The sequence below is a fragment of the Coregonus lavaretus genome (assembly GCF_964263955.1).
Source record: "Coregonus lavaretus genome assembly, chromosome: 27".
Classification (NCBI taxonomy): Eukaryota; Metazoa; Chordata; class Actinopteri; order Salmoniformes; family Salmonidae; genus Coregonus; species Coregonus lavaretus.
In genome coordinates, this window is record NC_140014.1 from 13,162,499 (window position 1) to 13,181,979 (window position 19,481).

General features: G+C 44.2%; 1 protein-coding gene and 1 long non-coding RNA gene across 2 annotated transcripts in view; one reads left to right on the top strand and one right to left on the bottom strand.

Moving 5' to 3' along the window:
• LOC311102844 overlaps nt 1-19,481 on the bottom strand; it is a 130,530-nt gene that overhangs the window by 13,744 nt on the left and 97,305 nt on the right. The gene's annotated exons all lie outside the window — the stretch shown is intronic.
• Nucleotides 4,896-7,923, top strand: LOC311102322 (uncharacterized protein). Its single transcript, XM_084143626.1, has 2 exons — nt 4,896-6,117; nt 6,249-7,923. Exon 2 carries the CDS (start codon nt 6,561-6,563, stop codon nt 7,185-7,187), a length of 627 nt encoding a protein of 208 aa, XP_083999752.1. The 5' UTR covers nt 4,896-6,117; nt 6,249-6,560; the 3' UTR covers nt 7,188-7,923.

Genomic DNA, 19,481 nt, shown 5'->3' on the forward strand with positions numbered 1-19,481 from the left:
CATGTGGTTAATGGACTGCTTAACATCGTTCAGCAGGATCTGAATCCTATAGGAAATCAGGTGGTTCAACATACTGAGGTGATGAGAGGCTTCAGACAATGCCCATTGGACCATCTTTAGGATTCTTTCTCACTTAACACCAATCTTATTAGGAATGTACCTTTGTGCAGAAGATGTTACTATAGTGTTATTTAGAAGAAAAAAGTGTACTTTGTCAGGTGCCGAAGGGATGACGGGATGTCTCCCTGCTCCAGTGAGCTCTGTTGGCAGGTCTTGTTCACTGTTGGAGGAACGTGAGCCAAATTAGAGGAAAAATATCTATGGTTGTTCAGCAATGAAACATTCATGGCATTTGGGGGATTGTTCTTCCCTGGGAAAAGAATAACAACAGCTGGGGTTTACTTTTTTTTACTAGATAAAGTGATACGATACAATCTTTAAACCCATCAGAAGTGTAGTGCTTACCTCCATGAAAACATTTATTTTGGGCAACATTGTCCCAATTTTGACCACTAGTTCCAACTTGTGATGCACAGATCTTGATGAAACGGTCAAGTCAACATTTTGTTAGACATTTCAGAGATAACATTAACAATTGTACATGAGACAGTGCCTCCAGATATTGCAATCCCAGTTGGTCCTTCTGAGGTATGTAAAAAATCTGGTGTGTGAGTACTCACATGAAAGGTATCCATGATTCTAGATTAAGCCAATCCTCTATGTGATAACCATCCGATGGGTCAGCAATGGAATGATTGCAGGCTACTTTATGTCTTGGGCCTTTATGAATCATTGAAATACAAGTAATATTGTGAATTTGTAATGCATAACTGCCATGGTAATATGGAATATTCCATCAATGAGCGTTCCAGTGGCCATGCTGTTTTTGGACTATGAGACCCTGGGCTATATACTATGATGAGCAAATAACATGCATAGATTTTGCATTACCCATTGAACGAGTCAGTGTCAACTGATTATTCGCAAAAATAGCAACTTTATATTCCTTCCTGGACACTGACTCGTGCAATGCGTAATGCATAATCTATGCTTGTTATTGTCTCATCATAGTATATAGCCGAGGGCAGGGGCGGTGTGTTCATTAGGGCGATATGGGCGACGCACTGCCAAACGGGAAAAGGAAGGGATTTTTTTTCTAATCAATTATATCACGGCAACAGTAGTTATCAGTGTTCTAATCTAGACGTCTGATCTGCCACTAAATGTCCAATCAGGCTAAAGTCGTGCTTCAAATGGCCCCGCCCCTTTTGGGGCGATTTCAGTCAGGTTGAAAATCGCCCCAGAAGTATCTCATAGCCTGTCATGTAAAATCTTTTTTTTTTTCAATACAATCTCTATGGGTTTCTGAGGGCTTGCACTTACGCGCTTTCGTCATACGTAACATAACCATGAACGTAACTAAGAAAAGAGCGGGTAGCAGCGTCAATCAATTCACGTACTACTATCAAGATGGCTAGCGTTCAGTGCAACTCGATTGTCTCTTTGAAAGAAGTTCACATCAAAGACCATTCAAAACGAGCTACTGGAGTGTATGCTAGCGGTCATGAGGGAACATATTGTGGAGGAGGTGAAGTCGGCGAACTTCGTAGCTATTCCAAGCTGACGAGACCACGGACGTTTCTACACAGACACAGCTGGTGCTTGTGCTGAGGTACATAGATAGCAACCACAAAGTGCAGGAGCGCTTTTTTGAGTTCCTTCCCATCTCGGAATCAACCTCAGTCTCAATCGCCAGTGTGCTTTTGGAGAGACTGAACGGTCTTTTTGCCGACGACGAGAAAGTCAAACTGTGGTGCACTGGCACTGTACCAGGTTCTCATGAGCTACAACCTCCAGGAGACGTTCTCTGAGACTGTGACTCTGTTGAACATCCTCATAACTACTCCCATGACAACAGCTGAAGCTGAGAGATGTTTCTCAACTTTGACACGAGTTAAGACATTCCTGCGAAATTCAATGGAACGTCTGAATGCACTGGCCATGCTTTCCATGGAGAGGGAACTAGTCCTCAGCATGCCTGATTTCAATGAGAAAGTCATTGACAACTTTGCTGCATTGAAAGAGAGAAGAGAACAGTTTCAGTACAAGTAATGTAGCCTCTCTCTCTCTTTGTCCCTCCCTGTCTGTCTCTTTAACACACACACGCCCAAATCAGTTCACAGTTGATGTTGTTTAAAAATAGTTATTTTTCATTTAAAAAAAAGTAAAAAAATAAATAATCTGTTCATGTTCATTTTTACAAATCTATACAATTGGCCAGAATATGGTTGTTCATATTTACAAATCTATACAATTGGCCAGAATATGGTTGTTCATTTTTACAAAGCCATACAGATAGCTGTGTTTACCTTTTCTATAAATTATTTTCAAATTCTGTTTTCAGGCAAAATGTCTATCACTGTTCATTTTCACAAATCTATACAAGAGGGCAGAATATGGAAGTCTATAAAAATTTATTATTACCAATAACTTGCATCAATGTTTTCAGTAGCCTCTATCAAAAGCTCCTGCTTGCTTGTTGTGAATTATGCTCAGGTGCACATATTTCCAATTCAACCATGAGGCAAAAAATGTGGTAAAAGCTCTTGTTGATCCTGCAATCTGAACAAATACCAAGATGCTGTATTTTCAGCTGATATTTCATTTGTTTATGGAAATGCATATTGTTTATGCAGTGTTGAGGAATGTGAAAGAACACCCTTGATTATTTTAACTGTGATAACTTATTTTGCTTTTGTAAGCCAACACTTTTGAGATCAGTCAATAAATACTTCTGGCATTGACTTATATGCTGCCCCTGTCTTCATGTTGTTGCTGGACATATCTTTTTTTAAATGTGTGTAGGGCACCTAAATCATCAGAAAAATTGCCCCCCCTGAGAATTTTTTCAGGAGCCGCCACTGGCCGAGGGTCTCATAGTCCAAAAACAGCATTGGCCATTGGAATGCTCATTCAAAACAACTAACTTTTATGATTAATCACTTGACTTGAGTATTTTGAGTTCGGAACTAAAACATTAAAAGTAGGCTATAGCTTGACGCATATGCTTACCTTGGACAAGCGTATCCAAAAGGCCTATCCAGTCGTGCGTGAAGATACCGTTAGGCAGATAAAACCGCAGGACCGTTTGAGACACGCTCGGTAATGTGAATCTGTCAAACTGACGTAAAAGCACATTTTAATTTATATAATTCATACCGTTGAATGTCCTGCAAGCCAATCAGAATCGAGTTTTAAACAATAAGGGTTCCGTGGAACGTCACAAACATATTAGGCCACTTGCGTCACAGATTACAGTCAGGTGAACATGGGTTTAATAGAATGACTTTGTTTTTCCCCAGAGGAAACTTCAGGGAAATCTTATTTGGCTATATGTATATGCACATCGTATTGAATTGAGATTACATTTACTGCAACACTGAAACTATGTAGCATAATCCTATGAGGATCATATGTCAAATGTCAGAATCATGGCACATGAAAACATAATGAAACTGACTGTGTAACAGTTGTTAAAGTACTTTGTGAATTTCACAATGTTCATATATTAATATAGCATGTTGATTTGTTATTATGAATGCCTGCATCCTGGGAATAGGAGAGTGTGTATTTACGTTTTGCCCTGCGTGCTCAAATAATTTTGATGAACTATGGTAGGCACGCTTTTTCTGTCCTCTTTAGAAAAGTTAGATTCCTTCAAGCACAAAGTCATACACACAGTGTTTTGTTCATGAATAATGTTGTATATTTAGAGTTTACTCATGAGTGGATGGTATTGTTAAGATGCAATTGTAATTTTTAGGATGATATTAACATGGTTACTAGCTAGCTAAGGTATTGTATGTGTGAACGATGGCTAGCTCCTCGACTGATCCCAGTCCTTTGTATTGTGCGTCTATGTTGTAGAAAGAGGCGACAATGGGCAGAACATATTTGTGCTCTACAAATGTTTTGTCTTTTCTTTTGGATGCAAAGATAATTCTGATTCATTAAAACAGCCTGATCTCCGAAGTCCACGTCTATAGTCCCAATCAATCACACACAACGCAGAGATACAGCCGTGCAGTACAGTGCCGGTTATGGGGCATTCTAGACCCGGATTCATCGTTGATCGACGTCAGCTCAATCACCGCGGCCCTGCTGCTCTAGAGACTCTGTTTACATCATTAAGGTACTCCTGCCGCCTTGTGGCAAAAAGCGGATCTGCAGTCTATATTCTCTCTTGTTTATTTCTTTTCTGAAAACGATGTATTGAGAGTGCTGTTTATGGTTAACTAATATAGAAGTGTGTTCATCAACATACATTTTAACATAACATTAGTGGTTTAGTGACATGGCATCTTTTAATGGTGATGATGAACCCAAATTCACTGCTGCGAGGGGGAGGTTTTTCTCATACCCTGATCAAACAGCTGTAAAGCGTGTAGGTGCAGTAGGTTCCCCCATGTTTTGCTCCACTAAAAATACTGATGAAAGCCCTTCATCTAGTGTTAATCAAAATGCCCCTGTAGATGGTTTAGCTGCGCTGGTCACTCAGCTAGCCCAGGAAATAGGGAGCTCCATTAGGGAGGAAATACAGAGTGGCAGGTCCAGCACTCATGAGCCACCAGTAAGTACAGAAAAGATAAGTGATCATCACTCAGAGTCAGCAGGATATGTAGACCTCAGTAAAATGAAGTTCATCATGCAATCAGATGTAAAGGAACCTCCTACATATAGAGGAGATGGTACAGACAAATGCTCCATTCATGAATGGTGTAACACTCTGGCTCTATGGACGTTTATTTTGAGCCAGGGTTGTTCATGTTTCTTTTGGGTGTATTTCATTTGGTGGTGTTGGGTAGGGGTGAGTTTCATTTGTTTGTGTTTTGGTAATTTGGTTAATGACTCCCAATCGGAGGTAACGAGTGTCAGCTGTTCGGCTCGTTATCTCTGATTGGGAGCCATATATATTCTGTGTGTTTTCACCTTGTGGTTGTGGGTTATTGTTTCTTTGTAGCTGTTTAGTCGTATTTCAGTTTAGAACTTCACGTATCGTTATTTTGTTGTTTTCTTCGTGGTTGCTTTAATTAATAAAGTTATCATGTTCACTCGCAACGCTGCGCATTGGTCCAATCCTTCAGACGATCGTGACAGAATAACCCACCACAAGAGGACCAAGCGGCGTAACAAGCGGCAACAGGACCTACCTACGCAGGATGTATGGACGCCTCCTAAGGATTTTTGGACTTGGGAGGAGATTCGGGCTGGAAAGGGTCCTTGGGCACAACCGGAGGAAGATCACCGCCCTCGTGAAGAGCTGGAGGCAGCTGCAGCCGAGAGGAGGTGGTATGAGGAGGAATATCACCGCCCTCGTGAAGAGCTGGAGGCAGCTGCAGCCGAGAGGAGGTGGTACGAAGAGGAAGCGCGGAGTCAAGGCTGGAAGCCCGTGGTTACTCCCCAAAAATTTTTTGGGGGGGGGCACATGGCTTGGGCGCCTGGGCAGCAGGAGGCTGCCACAGGTAGAGCTGGAGAGAAGGCTATCGGATTACGGGAGCCATTGGCGAGTAGAGGGAGGGAAGTTGTTGTGGCACGGCATGAGAGACTGAAGTGTGTTCCCAGTCTGGTCCGGTCCGTTCTTGATCCCCAGTTAAGGCCAGTGGTGGGTGTTCCCGGTACGGGCCGGTCTGTTCCTACTCCACGCACCAGGTCCACGATGTGCGTCGCCAGCCGGCCAGAGTCTGCCGTCTGCCCTAGGGCATCTGAACTGCCCGTCTGCCAAGCGCTGCATAAGCCGCCCGTCTGTACTGAGCTTGCAAAGCCGTCCGTCTGCCATGAGCCTGCAGAGCCGTCCGCCAGACAGAATCAGACACCTGCTATGGAATCAGCAGGAGCCGACGCAGCCCATACTAGACTGGAAGCTCAGGTTCGGAACCAGAAAGAGCAGATCCTGCAGATGGGAGCCGCCCTGCTGGAGGTGATGACTGCTATCCGAGGCTGGGGTCCGCCTCCACCGCCAGCCTCCCAGCCAGCACCATCAGCCAGCCATGAGCAGCCAGATCTGTCAGCCAGCCATGAGCAGCCAGACCCGTCAGCCAGCCATGAGCAGCCAGATCCGTCAGCCAGCCATGATCAGCCAGACCCGTCAGCCAGCCATGAGCAGCCAGACCCGTCAGCCAGCCATGAGCAGCCAGATCCGTCAGCCAGCCATGAGCAGCCAGATCCGTTAGCCAGCCATGAGCAGCCAGACCCGTCAGCCAGCCATGAGCAGCCAGATCCGTCAGCCAGCCATGAGCAGCCAGATCCGTCAGCCAGCCATGAGCAGCCAGATCCGTCAGCCAGCCATGAGCAGCCAGATCCGTCAGCCAGCCATGAGCAGCCAGATCCGTCAGCCAGCCATGAGCAGCCAGATCCGTCAGCCAGCCATGAGCAGCCAGATCCGTCAGCCAGCCATGAGCAGCCAGACCCGTCAGCCAGCCATGAGCAGCCAGATCCGTCAGCCAGCCATGAGCAGCCAGATCCGTCAGCCAGCCATGAGCAGCCAGATCCGTTAGCCAGCCATGAGCAGCCAGACCCGTCAGCCAGCCATGAGCAGCCAGATCCGTCAGCCAGCCATGAGCAGCCAGATCCGTCAGCCAGCCATGAGCAGCCAGACCCGTCAGCCAGCCAGGATCCGCCAGAGCTGGCCAGCCAGGATCCGCCAGAGCCGGTCAGCCCGGATCCGCCAGAGCCGTCCCGCCAGGATCCGCCAGAGCCGTCCAGCCAGGATCAGCCAGAGCCGGCCAGCCAGGATCCGCCAGAGCCGGTCAGCCCGGATCCGCCAGAGCCGTCCCGCCAGGATCCGCCAGAGCCGTCCAGCCAGGATCAGCCAGAGCCGGCCAGCCAGGATCCGCCAGAGCCGGTCAGCCCGGATCCGCCAGAGCCGTCCAGCCAGGATCCGCCAGAGCCGGCCCGCCAGGATCCGCCAGAGCCGTCCCGCCAGGATCCGCCAGAGCCGTCCAGCCTGGATCCGCCAGAGCCGTCCCGCCAGGATCCGCCAGAGACGTCCCGCCAGGATCCGCCAGAGCCGTCCCGCCAGGATCCGCCAGAGCCAGCCAGCCAGGATCCGCCATCTAGTCAGGTGCTGCCCCTTAGCCCGGTGCTGCCCTTTAGCCCGGTGCTGCCCCTTAGTCCGGTGCTGCCCCTGAGTCCGGTGCCGCCCCTTAGCCCGGTGCTGCCCCGTAGTCCGGTACTGCCCCTTAGTCCGGTGCTGCCCCTTAGTCCGGTGCTGCCCTTTAGCCCGGTGCTGCCCCGTAGTCCGGTGCTGCCCCTTATCCCGGTGCTGCCCCTTATCCCGGTGCTGCCCCTTATCCCGGTGCTGCCCCTTAGGCCGATGCTGCCCCTTAGTCCGGGGTTGCCCCTTAGTCCAGGTGGGGTTAGGTGGAGGGTGGTCATTGGGAGGAGGCTACCGAAGCAGGTTGTGACTGTGGTGGGGTGGGGATCACGACCGGGGCCAGAGCCACCACCATGGACAGACGCCCACCCAGACCCTCCCCTAGTCCTGATGTTGGTGCGCCCGGAGTTCGCACCTTTAGGGGGGGGTACTGTAACACTCTGGCTCTATGGACGTTTATTTTGAGCCAGGGTTGTTCATGTTTCTTTTGGGTGTATTTCATTTGGTGGTGTTGGGTAGGGGTGAGTTTCATTTGTTTGTGTTTTGGTAATTTGGTTAATGACTCCCAATCGGAGGTAACGAGTGTCAGCTGTTCGGCTCGTTATCTCTGATTGGGAGCCATATATATTCTGTGTGTTTTCACCTTGTGGTTGTGGGTTATTGTTTCTTTGTAGCTGTTTAGTCGTATTTCAGTTTAGAACTTCACGTATCGTTATTTTGTTGTTTTCTTCGTGGTTGCTTTAATTAATAAAGTTATCATGTTCACTCGCAACGCTGCGCATTGGTCCAATCCTTCAGACGATCGTGACAAATGGGAGGAGTTGATGAGAATATACTTGAGGAGGAAGAGATGTCCTGTTGGGGAACAATCGGATGAGATGATTAGTCGATTATCTGGCAAAGCAAGAGACATGGTAAAGATAAATTTACGCAATGAGACAACTGTTAATCCTAAAGAGAAGCCAGAGATTGTATTTGACATTCTGAAACAGAATTTCAGCGAATTGGTCTACTCATGCATGCCTTTAGCTGATTTTTACAATACTAAACCTGTACCTGGAGAGGCTGTTATGGAGTATTGGGTTCGATTGAACAAGGCTGTAGATGTTGCTGACGAGGGTCTTAAGAGACAAGGTAAGAAGATTGACAGTTACAGCTCAGATGTCGTCATGATGTTTGTAACATACTGCCCCGACCCCAAACTGGCAGCAGTATTCCAATACAAGTCTGCTGAGAAATGGACTGCGAGTGAAGTACAGGAGAGAATGTATGAACATGAACGCCGCAGAAAGGCCACCATGTGTCATTCTACCGCTGTATCCTCAAAGCAAGTAACAGTACATCCCCAGACAACTCCATTTGAAGGCGGGGCCAATGCTGGTGCGTGCAGTGACACTTCTCTCACATCAAGCGCCAAACAAGATGGGCAGAGTGCAAGTATCGAGAGGCTCATTCACCTCCTTGAACGTACCTTAGAGAAGAGCATACCACCTGTTATGGTTTCACAGACACAGGCCAGGGCGCCATCTTTCCCCGCCCAGCCCTTCAGGCGTAGGGAATGCAGGGTTTGTGGCTCAACAGATCACTCCACTGTGATGCACTGTAGACATGAGAACCTGTGCTTCTGGTGCTTTTCCCCAGATCATTGGAAATCAAATTGTCCAAAACAGGGGGAACGCTATGCCAATCCCGGCGGTGAGAGACGCCCAACACAGCAGCAGAGAAACCCATTACAGCAGCAACCGTTAAACTGACACGCCCACAGGTGAAGGGGGGAAATGTGGGTGTTCAACTGTCTACCCCCAGGAAAGAATCTGATGATCTTGAGAAAACATATGAGATGTTGTGCTCTGATGCGAAAGAAGGAGAGAAAATTGTTATGTTAGGTTCACAAGAGGTTGAGGCTTTTTCAGATTTATTTTACACCTCTGTGTCTGTACATGGGAAAGTGCAGCTTAAGGGCATGCTTGACACTGGGTCTATGGCCTGTACATTGAGTGAACCTACTGAGCAGAGACTTTTGGAAGCAGGTGCCCTTCCTCAGCAATATCAGCCTCCTAAAGAGTTAGTGTTAGTGGGTTAGTGGGTTATGCACTGACTTCAGGTGGATGAATGCACGAACGGTGAAGGACGCTCATCCCCTTCCTCATCAAGCAGATTGCCTCGCAGCCCTTGGTGGCAGTGCATTTTTCAGCACCATGGACTTGACCTCAGGATTTTATAACATTCCAGTTCATGAAGAGGACAAGAAGTACACAGCCTTTACCACACCGATGGGACTTTGAGTACAATCGCATGCCACAAGGTCTGTGTAACAGCCTGGCCTCTTTCATGAGAATGATGTTAAGTATATTTGGGGACCTACATTTCTCAAATCTTCTTTGTTACCTAGATGACTTGTTGGTCTTTGCACCCACCGAGGAACCTTACACTAACCTTAACCATAACCCTTACCTAACCCTAACCATTTTACATTTCAACTTCAATGGGGTAAGGATGTCCCAAGGAACCTGGATTGCACGGACCATCTCTCAATTGTGCTCACTCGCCTTGGCCTTTCAGCAATTAAAATCAACTGAGTTAACCTGTGTCTACAATCACCAACCATGTGCCCTCTGAATGAAAGAATAATATTGTTTCCAGTCAAGCAGATGAGTTACATTTCCTGAATCAACCAATGAGACAATAAAACCAGTGTCATTAGATGGGTTTGTTGTGTGTCAAATATACTTGTCTGTACAGTATGTAACGTAAAGCAATGCACAAGCAATGAGCATGGTAAATTATGATAGAACACATCAAATTAAATTGAACATGACGACCCGAAGGAGAGATATAATTAAAAGATGATCTTTTAATAAATGTTCAATGCTGACGTTTTTTTATGCTGAAAAATGTATGGTGAATTTGCCTGTTGGCCTGTTGGACAAAAAGAAAAATAGTTAACATCCGTGCTACTTCAGCCTTTTGCTATGTTAAAGTAAAAGCTCAGTTAATGATGAATGGATACATTTTGGAAGGATTTTCCAGATTCATACATCAGTAGGGTAGAGTGTCAGGTGGCACAATCATTGGTGCCATAAGGTCAAAGTGTGAGGGAGGGAGCAGGCCAGAGAGCTGTCGAGGAAGTGGTCCAGGCCCCTGGCTTGGAGGCTTTGAGTTGGTCCCATCAGTGTAATGCATTGTAGGGTATCTGCTGCCCCATAGACCTGCTGGTAGTGGGAAAGGTGTTAGCAGGAGATCACCAGGGAAAGCTATGATTGGCTGACAGATTCTTGGGAGTTAAACTACATGTAGTCTAAAACAATATTCACCTGCTTTCATGGAGTAAGGATTCACTCCTTTGGGGACACTGCGAGGGCTCCCCTGAAATCCATACATCCCCATCGGTGGAGTTGGTGGTACAAGCTTGTTCTGTAAAACACATCAACACATTTTCTAAATTGTTAGTAACATTAGCACAGTTGAAATACAATGGTCTTTCACTGCTTTTTATTGAATGTAATTTAAGTGTATACCTCAGCCTTGGGCTCAGTTTTGTCAACCCATCTGTGCAGAGTTGGATCCCAGACAATCTGAGGAAGAAGATATTAGCAATGTGAAGCAAGCCAAAAATGAAAAATGAATAATCCACCCAATTGTCTCTACATAGAATATACTGTAAATAACAGGTTCCTTACAGATCTGTCTTTGTCCTCAGGTAGATGAACCTCCTTCTTATGAACTTTTCCACTCCCAAAGACCCAGCTGAGCCAGCTTCCACTGTTCTTGTGAACAGCAGGGGTCTCGGGCTCAGCCACCGGCCGGCTGCCAGTCTGGCACTGAGGGTTGGCCTCGGAGTGTTCTGGCTTGGTGATGGACATCATAGCAGGATGCTCAACATATCTAAGCCGGACATCTGTAATAAGTGGGAGAAGTCAGGCGACTCTGCTCATGTCACCATACAGAACAATCACTAGCTGACAGGTAGGAACGTCTTGCTCTGATACTCTGTTACAACCCAATCTTAACCTCCAAGCAGTCACAGGGATTACTGGAAGGTTCCTCAAGGATGCTGCGATCACATTTTTTTGTTGTTTCAAAATCAACAAATCCCGGGATATTATGTGAGGGCTTGCAAATTTGCCAATCGCCGCATTATTTCAATGTAAATGTATTTCGGCATAAAACAGTCAAATCATCGCAATATTACACATAGAACTGACCCATTAACACATTACAAAAAGAGGGCTCGCAATTTCAACCAATCACCGCACATTTACTGCATAATAAGGTTCAATCAAGCCACACGTCAACAAATGTTTCCCTTGTCAGCTCATTTTCGCAAGAAATTGGACAAAACAATTGCATACTGCCATGCAAAATGTAAGAATTGCCGAAGCAAAATCTAGCATATTTGCCTGCAAATATCACAAAAATCCCTGCGATATCCTGGAGAGATTGACTGGATTACGAAAATGTATGCACTCACTACTGTAAATCGCTCTGGATAAGAGTGTCTGCTAAATGACGAAAAATGTAAATAGAAAATAGAGCTAAACCTGTTTTATGTAGAAAATGCATGAAAGTATTACAGCCATACACTCACATGAGCCATACATACACATTTGGTCTGTCACAACTTATTCCCACGCTATCACAATGGCAATGTCTTTACTTATTAGATAAGGCTTAAATGACCTCTTCTCTTGGAATAGAAATCCACAGGTGGAGTACACACTCCACCATCCCATTTCCACAGTGGTGCCAACATGGGGATGATGGGAGGTGGTTGTGGATGATTGTTTCCATTCTCCACAGGGACGCTGGCTGTGGGGAGGATCCCCTCCCTCTGTGCAGGAACACTGGCCTTTGGGAAGATCCACTCCCTGTGAGCAGGGACGCTGGCTGTTGGGAAGATTCCCTTCCTTTGCGCAGTGACACTGGCCATCAGGAGGATCAACTCCCTCTGTGCAGTGATGATGACTGCTGGGAGAATCCCTTCCCTCTGTGCAGGGACACTGGTTGATTGGAGGATCCCATCCCTCTGTGCAGGGATGAGGCCTGATGCTCGGAGGATCTCCTCCCTCTGCGCAGCAAAGTTGGCTTTTGGGAGGATCCCCTCCCCCTGCCCAGCGATGTTGGATGTTTCCCCCCCCCCCACTCTGTACAGCAACGTCGGCTGCTGGGATGATCTGCAGGTATAATATAGAACACATAGTAATTCCCTAAAATATCAACCACTTGCAATCTATAACATCATTGTCACATACACTGAGTGTGGAAAACATTAAGAACACCTGCTCTTTCCATGACATAGACTGACCAGGTGAAAGCTATAATCTATTATTGATGTCACTTGTTAAATCCACTTCTCAGTGTAGATGAAGGGGAGGAGTGAGGTTAAAGAATAATTTTTAAGCCTTGAGACAATTGAGACATGGATTGTGTATGTGTGCCATTCAGACGGTGAATGGGCAAGACAACATTTTTAAGAACCTTTGAATGGGGTATGGTAGTAGGTGCCAGGCGCACCGGTTTGTGTCAAGAACTGCAACGCTGCTGGGTTTTTCACGCTGAACAGTTTTCCGTGTGTATCAAGATTGGTCCACCACCCAACTCAATATTAGGAAGCTGTTCTTCATGTTTTGTACACTCATTGTAGATCAATCCCAAACATGTACATTCATTTGTACGTGTACTGATACTGTAAATACACAAATTACATTAATGTTATCTACAATATATTATAATACCGTAAGCCTCTTTGCTGCGGGGGATCTCCTTCTACAATTTTGAGTGGATGTTCTTCATTTTAGGCATATTCCGCTGTGTTTTGTATTTTTGTTTATTTAAAAAAATATGTGTTTGGAATGGCACTCTTAACTACAGGAGATGATGCTGTCATAAAGCATTTGATGTAAGTATGTAGGACAATTACCCATAATGCTCACTGACTGAACATTTAAAATTACCATGGCAATTATTGACGCATTCACGTACTATCGGAAACTTGGAACCTCAGAGTTAAAATGAATATAAGTTATTTGCGTAGAGTTTCCTATTGGTTGATTCTGATACTTCACACGTGGGGAAATTGGGATCAGAAATGTCAGAGTTTCCTAGTTCCGACTTGCACTTGAACGCGGCATATGGTGAGGGGCCTTTTATGATGTAGGGCAGGTCAGCAACCAAATTATTTTACTGTGCCCAGTCGCACACAGACTATTATGGTCCCACACGTTGCCACCAATGGATTCAAAATGAGTAGCCTAACAATTATTTACATGGCCCCAGTTACATTTGCAACCAAATTATTTTTCTGAGAGAAATCAATAATAGTTGCACACAAATGGTAACAGTGAGCAATTCACAGTGAGCAGTGAGCAAAATAACCATAGATGGGAAGTTGACAATAGCTTATTAGTAGCATAAATAAATTGTATTTCTATGGTTGCAGTCCTCAAAGATTGAATTGCATTGAACTGAATTAATCAGATCCAACGATTTACCGCCCGTAGGGTGGGGTACCGCTAGTCATCATTATTATAATCACCATCTCAATCATTATCACCATACCATCATAGACTTATTCTTCTGTATCTCAGACTCATCTGGCACTACCTTAGATATTGTCACGATTTAAACTGAATATGAACCCAAATGCAGACAACTACACCGAGCCAGAGAAGGTTTAACAGGTTTATTTCAAAGTTAAATTGTCCAGGTTTCCAAAAATAGGGGAAGAGCAAGTCCAGGTCTACAGGGAGGGTAACAGATCCAGGGTTCTGAGCAGGAGTGGTACCGTAACGTCCTAGTGTCCGTGGTGAGTCCAAATGTGAGGTCCAGTAGTGGAAAGCAGGATGGTGGTGGCAGGAGTGAAGTCAGGTTCCAATAATCTGTGGCACAGGAGAAATATAAATAGAACAGGCCAAAAACACAAAGAGCGAAAACAAGCAGGTTGAGTCAGCAGCGAGACTAACATGGTCGTCTTGACTATGATCTGACGATGAGTGGCAAGTTTGACCGGGTCTTTAAGGCTGAGGTGATTATGGTGAATGAGCTGCAGCTGGAACCCTGACTCCCGCACACCAGACTTCACTCCTGCAATTAAGAACAGACAGAGGGGAGGGGGAGAGCAGAGAGAGAGAGCTACCTAGCAGCAGTAGGCCTAACAGATATGGCAGTCTGCAACTCAATACACTGCCCCTGCATGGTGTTCAGCTTCCCCTGCATGTGGTTAATGGACTGCTTAACATCGTTCAGCAGGATCTGAATCCTATAGGAAATCAGGTGGTTCAACATACTGAGGTGATGAGAGGCTTCAGACAATGCCCATTGGACCATCTTTAGGATTCTTTCTCACTTAACACCAATCTTATTAGGAATGTACCTTTGTGCAGAAGATGTTACTATAGTGTTATTTAGAAGAAAAAAGTGTACTTTGTCAGGTGCCGAAGGGATGACGGGATGTCTCCCTGCTCCAGTGAGCTCTGTTGGCAGGTCTTGTTCACTGTTGGAGGAACGTGAGCCAAATTAGAGAAAATATCTATGGTTGTTCAGCAATGAAACATTCAAGGCATATGGGGGATTGTTCTTCCCTGGGAAAATAATAACAACAGCTGGGGTTTACTTTCAAACTTTTAGATAAAGTGATACGATACAATCTTTAAACCCATCAGAAGTGTAGTGCTTACCTCCATGAAAACATTTATTTTGGGCAACATTGTCCCAATTTTGACCACTAGTTCCAACTTGTGATGCGCAGATCTTTATGAAACGGTCAAGTCAACATTTTGTTAGACATTTCAGAGATAACATTAACAATTGTACATGAGACAGTGCTTCCAGATATTGCAATCCCAGTTGGTCCTTCTGAGGTATGTAAAAAATCTGGTGTGTGAGTACTCACATGAAAGGTATCCATGATTCTAGATTAAGCCAATCCTGTATGTGATAACCATCCGATGGGTCAGCAATGGAATGATTGCAGGCTACTTTATGTCTTGGGCCTTTATGAATCATTGAAATACAAGTAATATTGTGAATTTGTAATGCATAACTGCCATGGTAATATGGAATATTCCATCAATGATCGTTCCAGTGGCCATGCTGTTTTTGGACTATGAGACCCTGGGCTATATACTATGATGAGCAAATAACATGCATAGATTTTGCATTACCCATTGAACGAGTCAGTGTCAACTGATTATTCGCAAAAATAGCAACTTTATATTCCTTCCTGGACACTGACTCGTGTAATGCATAATCTATGCTTGTTATTGTCTCATCATAGTATATAGCCGAGGGTCTCATAGTCCAAAAACAGCATTGGCCATTGGAATGCTCATTCAAAACAACGAACTTTTATGATTAATCACTTGACTTGAGTATTTTGAGTTCGGAACTAAAACATTAAAAGTAGGCTATAGCTTGACGCATATGCTTACCTTGGACAAGCGTATCCAAAAGGCCTATCCAGTCGTGCGTGAAGATACCGTTAGGCAGATAAAACCGCAGGACCGTTTGAGACACGCTCGGTATTGTGAATCTGTCACACTGACGTAAAAGCACATTTTAATTTATAATTCACACCGTTGAATGTCCTGCAAGCCAATCAGAATCGAGTTTTAAGCAATAACGTGGGTTCCGTGGAACGTCACAAACATATTAGGCCACTTGCGTCACAGATTACAGTCAGGTGAACATGGGTTTAATAGAATGACTTTGTTTTTCCCCAGAGGAAACTTCAGGGAAATCTTATTTGTCTATATGTATATGCACATCGTATTGAATTGAGATTACATTTACTGCAACACTGAAACTATGTAGCATAATCCTATGAGGATCATATGTCAAATGTCAGAATCATGGCACATGAAAACATAATGAAACTGACTGTGTAACAGTTGTTAAGGTACTTTGTGAATTTCACAATGTTCATATATTAATATAGCATGTTGATTTGTTATTATGCATGCCTGCATCCTGGGAATAGGAGAGTGTGTATTTACGTTTTGCCCTGCATGCTCAAATAATTTTGATGCACTATGAGAGGTAGGCAGGCTTTTTCTGTCCATTAGAAAAGTTAGATTCCTTCAAGCACAAAGTCATACACACAGTGTTTTGTTCATGAATAATGTTGTATATTTAGAGTTTACTCATGAGCGGATGGTATTGTTAAGATGCAATTGTAATTGTACTTTTTAGGATGATATTAACATTCTGAATTCAACATGTGGTTACTAGCTAGCTAAAGTATTGTATGTGTGAACGATGGCTAGCTCCTCGACTGATCCCAGTCCTTTGTATTGTGCGTCTATGTTGTAGAAAGAGGCGACAATGGGCAGAACATATTTGTGCTCTACAAATGTTTTGTCTTTTCTTTTGGATGCAGAGATGATTCTGATTCATTAAAACAGCCTGATCTCCGAAGTCCACGTCTATAGTCCCAATCAATCACACACAACGCAGAGATACAGCCGTGCAGTACAGTGCCGGTTACAACTGCAGATTATACAATTCACTGTGACACAATAAACCCACTGGGCATCAAAGTTGTTTCCAACGTGGAATAGAAGTTGAATTGATTTATGTGCCCAGTGGGAAGAGATCAATTCAAAATTATGAAATACATACAGTATTACAAAGAAAGAGATTTTAAAAAATGCTTTGAAAAGACTCATTTCCCTGGGCCACCCATACGTAAAATGTATGCACTCATTACGGTAAATCGCTTTGGATGAAAGCGTTTTTTAAATGGCATATTATATCATATTATAATCCAGTTTCAAACCTCTGACTCTCACACATAATTACATTCTCGCGATGTTTATTTCTGGCGCGTTCACGTTTGCGGGATTTTGTGAAGCAAATAATGCACATTTGAGCTCCTTGAAATCAGCGACATTGACGGGTCCAATTCGAGCAATAAGTTTCAAATTAAAAGTCCTCTGTTTACTTCAAACTTGTTGTATATTTTCCAGTTTCAAGATGAGTTCTGTTTCTCTGTGTCACGCCCTGACTCAGGGGACGTTTATATGTTGAGTCAGGGTGTGTGTATATTCCTTGTTGTGCTTGTTCGATGTTATAGGATCTAGTATTCTAGATCTATGTTGGCCGGTGTGGTTCCCAATCAGAGGCAGCTGTCGCTCGTTGTCTCTGATTGGGGACCATACTTAGGCAGCCTATTGGCACTAGTGGGTTGTGGGATCTTGTTCCGTGTAAGGTATGTTGTTTGTGTCTACCTTGGACTTCACGTTTCGTTTAGTTTGTTGTTTTGTTGTTGTGTTTATTCTGTATAATAAACATGTATGCATATCACGCTGCGCCTTGGTCCGTCCCGTCCTTCAACGAACGTGACACTCTGATCCTATGGAAACCGTATTGGAACAACAGTGTCTGTCGTGTAACTATTATTTCAAAGTTCAAATCCAGAATTAGAAAAGGTCTCTTCTACTGAAAAAGACAGAAAAAAACAGGAGAAATAATGAAATGTCAACACCTCCCCCACTCAATGATGAGCTCTGTACTGACTATAAAAGTGCAGGATGGCAAAGAAAACAGTCTTCAAGTCTTCAGGACTGTCCAATTAGAGGGCAGAGGGACACAGAGAAGACAAACAAAAGCATGAGCATGGTTCAGCAATTACACAAATATGAGAGACAGTTTGCAATGCCTGGATGTGTATGTTGAAACGGCATGTTACAGTTGAGGTCGGAAGTTTACATACACCTTAGCCAAATACATTTAAACTCAGTTTTTCACAATTCCTGACATTAAGTCCTAGTAAAAATTCCCCGTCTTAGGTCAGTTAGGATCACCACTTTATTTTAAGAATGTGAAATGTCAGAATAATAGCAGAGAGAATGATTTATTTAAGCTTTTATTTCTTTCATCACATTCCCAGTGGGTCAGAAGTTTACATACACTCAATTAGTATTTGGTAGCATTGCCTTTAAATTGTTTAACTTGTGTCAAACGTGTCGGGTAGCCTTCCACAAGCTTCCCACAATAAGTTGGGTGAATTTTGGCCCATTCCTCCTGACAGAGCTGGTGTAACTGAGTCAGGTTTGTAGGCCTCCTTGCTTGCGCAAGCTTTTTCAGTTCTTCCCACACATTTTCTATAGGATTGAGGTCAGGGCTTTGTGTTGGCCAGTCCAATACCTTTACTTTGTTGCCCTTAAGTAATTTTGCCACAACTTTGGAAGTATGCTTTGGGTCATTGTCCATTTGGAAGACCCATTTTGCGACCAAGCTTTAACTTCCTGACTGATGTCTTGAGATGTTGCTACAATATATCCACATAATTTTCCTTCCTCATGTTGCCATCTATTTAAAGAAGTGCAGTCCTTCCTTCCTGCAGCAAAGCACCCCCACAGCATGATGCTGCCAGCCCTGTGCTTCACGGTTGGGATGGTGTTCTTCGGCTTGCAAGTGACCCCCTTTTTCCTCCAAACATAACGATGGTCATTATGGCCAAACAGTTCTATTTTTGTTTCATCAGACCAGAGGACATTTCTCCAATAAGTATGATCTTTGTCCCCATGTGCAGTTGCAAACCGTAGTCTGGCTTTTTTATGGTGGTTTTGGAGCAGTGGCTTCCTTGCTGAGCGTCCTTTCAGGTTATGTCTATATAGGACTCTTTTTTCGGTGGATATAGATACTTTTGTACCTTACATGTTTCCTCCAGCATCTTCACAAGGTCCTTTGCTGTTGTTCTGGGATTGATTTGCACTTTTCACACCAAAGTACGTTAATCTCTAGGAGACAGAACGAGTCTCCTTCCTGAGCGGTATGACGGCTGCGTGGTCCCATGGTGTTTATACTTGCGTACTATTGTTTGTACAGATGAACGTGGTACCGTCAGGCGTTTGGAAATTGCTCCCAAGGATGAACCAGACTTGTGGAGGTCTACAATTTCTTTTCTGAGGTCTTGGCTGATTTCTTTTGATTTTCCCATGATGTCAAGCAAAGAGGCACTGAGTTTGAAGGTGGGCCTTGAAATACATCCACAGGTACACCTCCAATTGACTCAAATGATGTCAATTAGCCAATCAGTAGCTTCTAAAGCCATGACATCATTTTCTGGAATTTCCCAAGCTGTTTAAAGGCACAGTCAACTTAGTGTATGTAAACTTCTGACCCACTGGAATTGTGATACAGTGAATTATAAGTGAAATAATATGTATGTAAACAATTGTTGGAAAAATTACTTGTGTCATGCACAAAGTAGATGTCCTAACCGACTTGCCAAAACTATAGTTTGTTAACAAGAAATTTGTGCAGTGGTTGAAAAACGAGTTTGAATGACTCCAACCTAAGTGTATGTAAACTTCCGATTTCAACT